General features: G+C 39.0%; 1 protein-coding gene across 2 annotated transcripts in view; it reads right to left on the bottom strand.

Annotated features, from left to right (window-relative positions):
• Positions 1-12,000, bottom strand: part of INTU (inturned planar cell polarity protein) — a 61,196-nt gene extending 49,196 nt beyond the window's left edge. The window contains exon 1 of one of the 2 annotated variants that reach the window (XM_081077421.1): positions 11,867-12,000. In XM_081077421.1, coding sequence (XP_080933547.1) covers positions 11,867-11,955 — 89 coding nt within the window. In that variant the 5' untranslated portion in view covers positions 11,956-12,000. Of the gene's footprint in view, positions 1-2,623; positions 2,847-11,866 lie in introns of those variants that run through there. The other variant, XM_081077420.1, reaches the window with a different exon arrangement.
• Positions 12,001-12,640: the final 640 nt, after the last annotated feature.

The raw sequence follows: 12,640 nt of genomic DNA, 5'->3' as shown, positions 1-12,640 counted from the left end.
GACAGAAAATAGGTAAGTGGTTGGGGGCCATGAGTAGGCACATGGGAAACCTAGATGAGATGCACATGTTCATTACCTTGACAGATATTTACATGTCAAAACTTATCAGACTGTACACTTTAAATATGTGTAGTTTATTGTATGTCAACTATATATACTTCAATAAAGCTGTTAAAATCCCCCCCGCCCAATGTAAAGGACATAGTTCCCTTCTTCTCTAGTCATTCTTATTTTCAGTGGAAGTTTATTAGCTTTTTACAGCTAAATTCTTTTAAAAGTATTCCTCTTTCCATCAGTTGAAAGTTTTATAAGTAACAATAACAAAAAATTCACTTTGAAAATCAAAAATCTGTCATGAAATTGACAACTGTGGCCAATATGAACTAACCAATGTTGCTTCAAAGAGCGGGATAATTGTAAACCAAAGCAAAGAAACATAGCATTATTGCAAGTATGATTTCTGTTATTTCCATACTGAAACTAGTCACTGGTTCCCTCAACCCAACCCACCCACCAGTATTACCTCTGAAATTTCCCCCAGAGACTTGCCAGTGTGCCAGGTAAGATGCACTGCACCAATCTAAAATTTTCCTCATACATAATGTCTTAAATAAAACTATTAAAAGTATTTCACCAGAATGTACCCTAAAGTAATTTCATCTCAAAAGTAATAAACGTATTAATTCTATATTGACAATCACATGCAGCTCAAACTGGTTTTCAGTTACAAAGCATGTATGAAACAATAATAATTTCCAGAAAGAATATGCAGATAATTAATTAACTAAAGCCTTGAAAGTTCAGGATACTTTAAGTGAATCAGTGAGTAGCATAACTTCGTTAAGAACCTTCATATAAGTGATGAAAGACAGTAGACAATTCTTCTCTGAGCTTTGATGAGCAAGATTAGGTTAGCATCCCTAAACCTTTGTCCAAGCCACAGGCTACCTCCTACATTGGTGACTCTGCAGCTTAGGGAGATAATTACCTAATACCATACGGAAGGAACAGGTCAGGTCTACCTGTCAGGCCTACCTGGTCAGGTCAGCAAATCAACTCTCATGTCCTACACACCAAGGCACAACCATAAAATCTGACTCTTGGTAGGACTCGCAATATAAAACAGAAAAACATTTTACAATAGGGATTTACTGTACTTTGCTATTAGGAGGATGGAGACACTGGAACATGTGGAGTGATCAGTAAATGACTGACATAGAAAGTTTAACAACCACTTCTTAAAAAAACTAAAATATAATACACATATACATGCATTCTGACTTACAAAATGCTCTGAAGTAAGGAGTTCTCTTCATTCCACCAAAATCAGGGCACCCTATTTGAAATCAGTTCTCCTAAATTCCTACATTGATAACACTGAGCTATATGACCGTGGGCAAATTACAGATTCTCTTTGGGTTAAAAGTATGTGATTTTAAGATGTAGAGAAATCAAGAGTTTGAATTTCACAGTGTCTATGAAATCCATAGCAAGTCCAAATGGGTTCCACATAATCTATACTTCCTGCCAGCAGCCTTGCTTGATAACCATGAATCTTGTAATTATTTTTTAAATGACCATAGCACAAGATTATGCAAAATATGTGGTATTCATAAATTTGTTCAAGTCTTCATATGATTTGTCTTCATTAAGCCTCTAGAGTATATTAAGCAGCTATTAGTGATGGTTCTCCCCCCGCCCATGTTTTTAGTGATACAAATGTTTTACACACCTATAGGTGAAAATAATTGACAAGTAACTGTTGTACCTAAATGCATATTAAATCCTTGTAATTGGTATTCCTAAATACACATAAAATGTCATCCTAAAACTGACTGTATGTGGCAGTCCATTGTGGGTTTGGTTGATGTTTCAGCACCTGAACCTTTCCACTGTTAGTCATTTCAAGTTACCACTAATTAACTTTTCCAAAAAGTTCTTAATCCAGAGCAGTAAGGGATACATTCCTTTAAACCTGAAGTAGCACTGAATACTGTGACTCAAACTAACTTTTTATTGTTATTAAGGATAAAAAAAGTGGATAATCTGTATTTCAAAAATTACATTATGAAATAAAATAGAAAACAAAAAAAAAACACGAGGGTGTGTGGGAAAAGATAGCAGAAATACCCAAAAAATGCTAAAAGAGGTTGTCCTCGATAGTGAGGCTATGGGTTTATTTTCTTTTATATAGCTATGCATGGTTATAACAGGGGGAAATAAATCTACATTCTTTGAATATAAAACGTGTAGGGTGCCCCTTCACTCTAAATACCACTGAGGTTAAGTCACAAAGATCATGATGCCAGAGAAGCAAGAAGACACTGCGACATGACAGTTTTACGAACACTAACGGATATACTTTCATCATATATTATGGACTCTACCACAAAAAGAGAGGAGATTCTCATCTGAGAAGCGTGAAAAAACGTCCGGTAGCAAAGAATGGCACCCTCATTTCGGCTCACATCACACAATTAAAACGTGGCGCAAAAAAATCCCACTTACTATAGAAGGTCACTCACTCAGTCCCAACCACGCCAACCCTCTGCAGTCCCCCCAGCCCACGTGTACTCTCCGGATTGAAAGGATGGATTCAATCGCCCCTCTTGGAGAGCCTTACTCATAATCGCTACTCGCAGACGAATATGAGCCCGAGTCGCTGACACGATCTTCAGGATCACAATCCTCATCTTCTTGTGAAGAGGGGTCCCCGAGGAGCCCCTCCGGGCTCTGACCTGAACCGCAAAAAGCTGGAGATGCCATCAGGAAAGATGCAGCAGAGACAAGCAGAGTAACTCAAATCTCGCAGCTCCTGCCGGTCGGGGCCGCCATATTGCCTCCGCGAGAGGCGGGACAGAGGCCACGTGATCATCAATCCTTCGCTGCAATTGGTGGCAGCTTGGGTTGCCAGGGAGACGGGGAAGCTTCCCCGGGAGAACTAAGAAGACTGAGGAGCTAGCCCGCTGAAATTTCTAGCAGGACGTGTGGGAGGAATGGAAGGAGCAAAAACTTCACCGCTTACGGTCTCCTGAGCGCACTTCTTTGGAGCAGCGTAACTTATTCAACTAGGCGGAGACCCACTGGTTTTTGTCCCCCCCGCCTTTTCTTCTTCCAGTTTGCACTCTGTTTCCACGCCGAACAGCTGTCCAAAGCCTTAGAGGCACTAAGCCTGGGTTTCCCTTAAGGCAAAGAAAACTATCCTCTGCCGTTCCTCAGGCCATTGCATCTAAGCAGGGAATGCACGCTTTTAGCTTTTAAGCAATACCCTCCAGGTGTTAATGTAAATATACGCCATTGCTTATTTGTTTTTCTTATTGTTAAGTACTTGCAAACATTTTTACAGTTCTCCCAAGCAGATATTGTAGAAAGGTGCTTCAAATAGGTGTCAGATTGTGAAATCAACTGCTTGTTCATTTTCTCACTCAAAATTTCTATAATTTGATGACCTGTTCTCATCATTGGATGAGAAGCGTAAGTTGGAAGTGTAAACAAGTAAATTTTACCTGTCATTTGCAAGTGCCTACATCAAGTATTTTTTGTAAGTACAAAATAATACCTAGCATTTATTGAGAGTCAACCATTGCTCTAATTACATGTTCTGTTCACATACTATGCTAAGTATTTACATATTATGAAGTAAATACCCAATACAAAAATAAGCTTAGAGAGGTTATTCATTTTGTTAATGGTCTGATGGCTGTCAGGCAACAAAGTCAACCAAGAATTGAACTTTAAATCATTAACTATCAAATTGTATTTCCTCCTCAGGACCCAGTTTTTCATCTGTTAGAGATCTAAAAAAATAAGGGACGCAAATAAAATTTGTAAAAGTGAGAAGCTGAAAGCTATCTAAATGTACTACAATAGGGAGAAAATTAAATACACTTACATAGGTAATATAAATATTATGATGTTAATAGAAATGTTTTCAAAGAGTAATGCATGCGGGAAATGTTCCTGTTAAAGTAAAAAAAAAAAAAGGATATAGTGCTATTTTGTAATCTCAGCTGGTGCATACTGAAAGGTGAATGGGCATTTTAGAACATACAGTGATAAGTATTATAAGTATAGAGTTCTAATGGAATACCCCAAAGAAAGCAAACTAGGACACGCAGGGCCACAGCAAATTTCTTAGAGGAAGTCTTAACTTACCTTATTATTATAGGGCATAATGTTTCAAATAGAGAAAAATAGTGGGAGATGAATCATCCCATGGCACAAAGTGATATATATATGTGGAGAACTCAAAAGAACCTGGGCGGTAGTAGACAAATATTTAAACTTTCAAGCTGCAATTTAGTTTCACTTGTCACATTAAACTATGTCCATTTGAAGATCCTGTTTCATGCTTTTATTTTTATTAATTTCTAAATGTGCATGTTACAGCTGTATACCACGCTATTGAATTTTATTTTGTAGTTTATTTGTATTAATTTATAAAATTATTTTAACTCCTACAAGAGCTATAAAGCATAGAGCTAATATCTGTTTATTTAAAATTATAACTACAAAAAAATGTTGTCATCACTGGAAATCCCCAAGAGTTTTTCCCTAAAAGAGGTCCACGTATGGCTCAAATTGGAGAACAGGGGACTAGATCGTAAAGGGATAATGGGCAAAGAAGGTCACTGAAGTGGCAGGAGGGGATGGACCCAAGGCACTGATGGAGGGATATGACCTTGCTGACACCTCTTCCCTAAAACTGGTTCCCAAAGGATGGTGCAAGTGTGAATGCTGACTTGTCAGTTTCAGTCAAGAACTTGAGACAGTCTCTATGTGATGGTGTTTATTTTCTCTGGAAAAATGAAAGGCAACTTTGCCAGCTGAAAGTGATGAAGGAAGTAAGGGGGTCAGAAGTTTGAGGAGAGTGGATCCAAGAAGGAAGGGAAACAAATATTTCCATCAGCATAGAGTTCAAAAAAAAAAGAAAGAAAAAAAGGCATTACTTTTAAAATCAAAGAAGCAATATTATAAAAAAGTTGGAATTACTATAATAGTTATGTTTCATATTAAAACATACATATTTATTCTCACCACAATCTTGAATGTTAAAAATTACTTAAGATTCCATTCCATATAAAAAATGCTTTAGATACCTCTTTAACAAGTTAACTTTTCCTCATTTTAAAAGCACCTTATTGGAAGTTTAAAAAAAAAGATATTTTAAATTTTAACAAAAACACCACGTTTTCTTCCAATAAATAACACTCCATTTTTTTTCTATAAGCATCTAATAATTTTATACCGTGCTCATAAACCTTCAATATTAACCCCAATAAGTAGAGAATAAAATGCAAATTGTGTAGTCTTTTTAAAAAATCCAATTCTATAAACAATTGAGCACCAATTAGGAGTTAGATGCTTTATTTCCTGCTATACATAAATCAGGTTAATCAAGTATGCCCAATCTGCCTGATCAAAAGATCACCTAGTTAAATATAAAGATTTTAATTTTTAAAATCAAAATCTTTTGTCGGATCAGAAGCTCCAGGGGAGTTGAACTGAAAATCTCTATTTTAAATAAGTGTCCCCAGCGGTCCCTGAGTTTAGGCAAACCTGGGGAATATTGCCCTAAGCCTTTTCTCAGTTCTATACATCACACCTGCAGGCCCACTGACCATTTCCAAAATAGGCTGGACCCCACTCCCACCTCCTGATTTTTTTAAAAAGATTTTATTGGGGAGGGGGAACAGGACTTTATTGGGGAACAGTGTGTACTTCCAGGGCTTTTTCCAAGTCAAGTTGTTGACCCTTCAATCTTAGTTGTGGAGGGTGCCGTTCAGCTTCAAGTTATTGTCCTTTCAGTCTTACTTGGGGAGGGCACAGCTCAGCTCCAGGACCAGTTGCCGTTACTAGTTGCAGCAGGCGCAGCCCACAATCCCTTGTGGGAGTCGAACCAGCAACTTTGTGGTTGAAAGGATGCGGTCCAACCAACTGAGCCATCCGGGAGCTCAGCAGCAGCTCAGCTCAAGGTGCCATGTTCAATCTTAGTTGCAGGGAGCGCTGCCCACCATACCTTGCGGGCCTCGAGTTGTTGAACCGGCAACCTTGTAGTTGAGAGCCCACTGGCCCAAGTGGGAATCCAACCTTCGGAGTTAAGAGCGCGAAGCTCCAACTGTGTGAGCCACCGGGCCGGCCCCACCTCCTGATTTTGAGCCTGACAAACATACATACCTCTCCCTCCTCCAGAACCCATCGCGTATATACGTAATCTTGAGCAAATCAACTTCTCCAAGATTCACTTTCTTTATTGGCGAATTTGGATATTGGTACCTACTTCACAGGACTGTTTGGGGTCCAGTGAGTTAATGCAAGTGAAACACCTACCAGTACAGAACATGTCCATAAAGCTACTTTATAGATTGTTCACTCACACAGTTCCCTCACTATGCAATGCTACTTATCCAAAATACTACATTTTCCTTCAAGACCTAATTCAAATGGTACCTTTTCCAAGAAGCCTTCTCAGACTCTTTTTCTAGCTCAGTAAGAATTCCTGTTTCCATCTTCCACTCAATATATCCCATAAAGTTCTGTTATAATAAGTATCAGTCTGCTTAGTATCTCAATTGTTTAGGGATGTATCTACTTGGTCTGACAATTATTTGTTGCAACAATGTTGCTAACCTTTTTTGATATCAGAGGGATTATTCATTATGAATTTGTACCAACTGGACAAACAGTTAATCAAGTTTACTATTTGGAAGTGCTGTAAAGGCTTCCTGAAGTTAGACAACCCGAACTTTTCGCCAACAATTCATGGCTCTTGAATCATGACAATGCACCAACTCACACTGCATTGTCTTTTGAGGGAGTTTTCAGCCAGTAAACAAATAAGTGTATTGGAACATCCTCCCTACTCACCTAATCTAGCCCCCAACGACTTCTTTCTTTACCCAAAGATAAAGGAAATATTGAAAGAAAGACATATTGATGACATTCAGGACATCAAGAGTCATATGACGACAGCTCTGATAGCCATTCTAGAAAAAGAGTTCCAAAATTGCTTGAAAGGTGGACTAGGCGCTGGCGTCTGTGCATAGCTTCCCAAGGGAAGTACTTCGAAGGTGACCATAGTGATATTCAGCAATGAGGTATGCAGCACTTTTTCTAGGATGAATTTGGGAACTTAATTGTCTAACCTCGTATCTTTGCTGCCAAATGACAAGTTCCTAGGAGACATGACTGAATCTTTTTCTTTTTTAAAAAAATCTTTTTTCTTATACAAGGTTGAACTGTGCCAAGAAATGCCACACAAAAGTATTTCTTCTAAGAAATGTTCCTTCATTTTAGATATTTGAAGCATGTCAACTTCCTTCCCTACTTTATTCCTATGCTAGTTTAATAGACAAAATCACCCCACCCCAAAAGTTACCACTTCCTTTGATCTTTCATAAAAGTAGAAATTATAGCAATCATTTAAAATTCTTATTTAAATTTTCAGGATAGGGTATTAGCTAACCTAACTTTGTATGTCATATTTGTACTAACTAAATTAATATTTAACAACCTTAGATGAGCATTGGAGAGAATGAAGAAAGGTAAAGAATAAGATGCATTTTCAGAATGCTGTTTTTGTCTGTTTCATAATTAACAATTGCAGGAAGATTTAAAAGAGTTAGACTGGGGTATATTCTGATTTTCTATTTTGTATTACACAAATGACCAGCCATCTTCTGAGGTCCAAAATGTTTAGTTAATATATATGAGACATAAAGTTCTTATTTCCATAGATTATCATCTCAATCAGGCAAACAATACAATTCTGACATAAAATACACCAGATAAGAACATCATTAAATATTTAGTATCTTTAGCAGGTTCAAGAGCTCTTTCCCTAGTAGTAATAGAAGCTAGCTAGCAATGAGAAGTAAATGAAAACAGGGCCAAAGGAGGTCATAACCATTAAAAAAATGTTTACACTTTGCTAGAAACTAATTAATGTCACCTTACTTGTGAACATGGAAATAATAATTCATGAACTAACAACCACAATAATTTTTTAAATCATTGATAAAAAGACTTGGTAGTTCAGCAAAATAGCATTTTAAAGATGGAGACTGATAATGTGGAATTTTTCAAATTTGGGATATGGACAAAACATAACATTTCAGTAATCCTGTGTTTATAGAATTACATTGTGATCTAAAATTCTAATTTTCCTACATAAAAATGGAATTACCTATAAAAATGTATGCAACTTAGTTGTTCTAAGATCATGTATTCTCCATTTGAATAAAAACAGAATACAGATGAGAACCCAGAAGTAAACATAAAAGTAACTAAAGTAGATGGCACAAAGCTCAAGCCCAAACCTTTCATTTACTCCTACTTATCCTCATTTGGTATTTTCATTTACAAATTATAACAAATTTGGTGAAATGTTCTACTGCCAGAGATTGGTAGCTGCCAACCAGAAGGGAGGGAGGGAGGCCTCCTTAAAACAGGAATACAACAGCAGCAGAAATTGATGATGGCTGACAATCTCCCAATGAAGAAGAAAGTAGGAAACAAAAGCAGACAGAAGAATTACAAAAAAAATCATCACTTTTAAGTGAGGACCAAGTGCCCTCAGAAGCACCTAAAAAAAAAAAAAAAAAAAAGTCGCAGCATTGTCAAACCCTACAGTAATTTGAGAATGACTGTGAAAATGCTTGATAATCCGTAAGTGGCATGCCATTCACCGTCAGAGGAGTCAGGTTCTCATTCTAATTCCGGCACTAATAACAAAGTGAACATGAACAGTCAATTTCTACATCTGCAGACAGTGGTAAGGATCCTTGCCTACTATGCAGTTGCTAAGAACCAACTGAGACAAGCCTTGAAATCTAATGCCTTACACCTTAAGAAGTAGACCAGTATGTGCTATATGCTTTATTTTTTTAAGTTTTTATTTTATTATTTACTTTTTTTAGTTTAAAAGTATATTTTACTCATCAGAAATACATCTAATGGGGCACACCTTTACCCCTGAGAGTTCTGGATATTCAAGATGCTTTAAATAGTCTTTTTTTTTTTTTTTTTTCTGTTGACAAAAGTATGACATTTAGGTCATTAAACATTTTCAGAGACTCACTTCTAGCTCACTTTCTTTGGGACTTTTGGGTGTCAGAATAGACCTGCACTTCAGCCTGGACCAGCACCATACATCAGCCATTTAGGCAATGGTCACTTAGCTGATATGAATAACTATTTTTGTGTGTTTTGTTTTAATTTTTTTAGGACAGTTGACAAAATCCCTTATTTTCATAGAACTTTGATTTTTTAGTGCACTTACATATCACCTGAAACTCATACCACCACCCTGTGCAGTGAGTATTATCTCTTTGTTATAGAAAAACAGGTTTAAAATCTTGCCAAGTCACATGAGTATGCAACAGAAATAGAACTCCAAGGGGATGATTGTATTGTAGTAGGCTTGTGCATAAATTTTTTTAAAAAATGTTTGCAAAATACTAATGAGTGCTAATATTATTTGGGTACTGCTTATAATCAACATGACACAAATGTGTTTGTTTTCTTAAGTAAAAGTAAACGAGGAATACAATACTGAAACTTTTCCCTGAATCAAACAACCTATATGTAACTTTTAATCAAAAAGTAGGATAACTAAACTTTTTTTTTTTTTTTTTGGCCAAGCTATTGTTAGTTTAGTATTGACATATTTTGAAGCTAACACCCCACGCAGAGAAAAGTTTACAACTTTGCTTCAATTTTGGTTTGGCTGAAGTATCTTTTTCAAAAGCACAGCAATTAAATGCTTTACATTTTAAAAACCATATTCGCAATGGAAAATACACAAGTAATTACAAACTAAACACTCAGAAGATGCACTTTAAAATAAGATGTAAAAAATAAAACAGAATAGTCTGCTATTTTCTCTTGTATACAAATTTTCTATGGCTCAAGGCTACTGGTCTATTTAATGCAATTGCCAAAATTTTGTGAATATTCTTACGAAGGATGTTTTAAAGGAAAAACATAAAAATTTTGTAAAACTGATCTAAAAAAAATAGGCCATGCACTGGACTAGACAATAACTACGATGAGTAGACGAGTATGGTTTAAAGATTATCTAATTACTGTTACAGTATGTTTAATTGTGTATATACTACAAGCAAAGGACATTTAATTAATATGAACTTGTGTGAAAATACAGCTTCCTTAAATGAAAGAGAAACCTCTATAGATGTCTCAAATTTTTTAATAAGTGTGTTTGAATACATTAAATAGTAAGTAGATAACCACTAATAAAAATAATGCCTTGCAAAAAGATTTGCATGTAATGTTAAAAATAAAGCACTGTTAGCTATGATACCGACAAACATTTATAGTTTCAGATTCCACTGGTTCCTATAGCATGTGGGAATAGTTATTGGTAATTCAGATAAAGTAGCTTTTCATGTACTGAGCAGGTTTATTCCAGAAATACTCCACTACTCACTTCCAAAGTAATCTTAGTCTTGATGACTACAGTTTAAACATATTCTTTTGTTCTGGTTCATTTAGACAGGTTTGTACTTTGTATCTGAAATCCTGTAGTGTTAATCAGTTTGGAATTTTTTGGCACCTGACACTTAAAACATGAAGAAATTCTGATGCAGGAGGATCTTAAGTTTTTAAAACACCTCTCCCAGCTTTATCAAAGTCATGCTGTGAATGAATTTCTATTTAATAATTTTGGGGATTATTTCTGGACTGTAATTTTATCAAATGCAGGGGAAACTGTTTTTGGGGAATTTAGCAGGTCTCTTCTTAGCTGCTCATTTGATAATATTTTATTGTATATGGCAAGGGCTCTCTTGGGGAGACGGGGGAAGAAAACCAACTGTGGAAAATTGTGGGTTTCAGAAGACAGCTTTTAAATAGAAGAGACCCAATTTCTTCCCTGCAGAACGTCTTTCTTTTTTACTCACACTTCCAACAGAACAGGATTTCTACAGCTCATATGGTTTTGTACAAAGACTTAAAAGGGTCACTTGAAACGTTTACAGATGAGAGAACTCACATAAACCTCCCCCTGACAGTTACTAAGCGCCACTTACTCTTTCTCACCGCAAATGTATTCAAGAGATACTTTCGATTTATTTCTAGAACAGTTTTCCCATATAATGCCTTAAGAAGGCCAGGTTTTCTTAGAGTTAAAGCAGCATTAACAGCCTGGCACTTCACCCCTCTTTTCAATCTTAAAAGGGAAAGAGAGTTTTCTTTCCATGTAGATTCTTACTTCTTTCTCTTCTATTACATAAACTCTTCACAGTTACCATGGAATTTAGCATCTGTTAGTCTATTTTGCATAAAGTATAAGGTTGGACAAAGGTACCCGCAGTAAGTCATTATACTAGCAGCCTACGGAAAGTTGGGGTTCTCATCCCTCCAGAAGAACTCTTAAATTTCTTTTGTGTAGTTATGTGTGTGGACGCGCGCGCGTGCGTTCACGTGTATGTGTTCTGCGGGGGGGAGGGGGGTTAACATTAGATTTGTTAAAAAGCGGCTCGTTTTAACGTCAATCACAATCAAAATCCAAACAAAACTCTCGGCTGTTTTTCCTGGAGCAAATCTAGAGGTGTTTAAAGAACAGCTTTGCTTAATCGTTTTTCGCTTCATGAGAGTGGCGTTTTCTGGAAGGGGTGGGTAAGCCGGACTCGCGTGGGGCCAGATTCCCAGCGCGAGACCCGGGAGTGCAGAGCATCCGATTCTGGAAACGGTTGGTGCGACTCCCACCGCCCTCCCAGCGCGAGCCGCGCACGGAGGAGACTCCCAGGGAGACTTCGGCCAGACCCCCGAGGGACACTTGGCCCTCCCGTGGCCGGCACCCCGAGGCGCAGGACGGTCTGGCCTCAGCCCCCGGCCCAACACTGACCTGTGTAGGAGCACGCGCTGCACAGAGTCCAGGTCCTGCAGGCTCCGGGGGGCAGGTTTGGGGACGCTGGACCTGCCCACCTGAAACATGCCCGCTGGAGACGCGCTCCGAGGGCGCACCGCGGGTACTCGGAGGGCGGCTCCGTCCGCGGCTGGGAAACCGGGAGCTGATGGACAAGCCGGCCAGCTTCCCACGCGCGAAAACCCGCGACTGAAGGGCGGCGGCGTCGGCCACCGCCGGGCCTCTCCTCCGTCCCCTCGCTAACCCGCGCGGATGCTGGAGCCCCTGGCGGACGCCCCGGCGCCGCAGCTCAGGGGCAGGTGGGCGCTCTGTGGGTCCCCGGCCGGGGCTGACCACGTCCAAGCCGCCCCTCGTCCTCTCCTGGGCCCCCACCTCTCCACTTGTCCCTGCGCTGTGAAGGGACCTAAGCCTGTGCCCGCGGTGAGCCGTCGGAGAGCCGCTGCTGGGGCTGCCCAAAGCTGCGCTCTTTCGCCGCCTAGTGCTCTTAACTCTTCCTTCTTGGACCGCAGGGCTGTCCCGGGCTGGGGACACCGGTGGCCAGGCACCGCCCCCAGCAAGGGAAGCTCCCACCTGCCGCTGGAAGCGCCAGGAACACTGGAGGAGTGCGGGAGGCACAGAAGGGGCTTCTCCGGAGACGGGAAATGAGTGGGGAAAAGGAGAGTTGGTGTCAGTTCTCGATGGGATATAAATTGTGCGCAGAGAAACCGTATTCATCCATCCATCCTGGCAAACATGTTTTGGTTACCTGCTATA

Source organism: Rhinolophus hipposideros (genome assembly GCF_964194185.1).
Source record: "Rhinolophus hipposideros genome assembly, chromosome: 16".
NCBI lineage: Eukaryota > Metazoa > Chordata > Mammalia > Chiroptera > Rhinolophidae > Rhinolophus > Rhinolophus hipposideros.
Note: the sequence above shows the minus strand (reverse complement) of the source record. Positions and strands in the feature narration are given on the sequence as shown.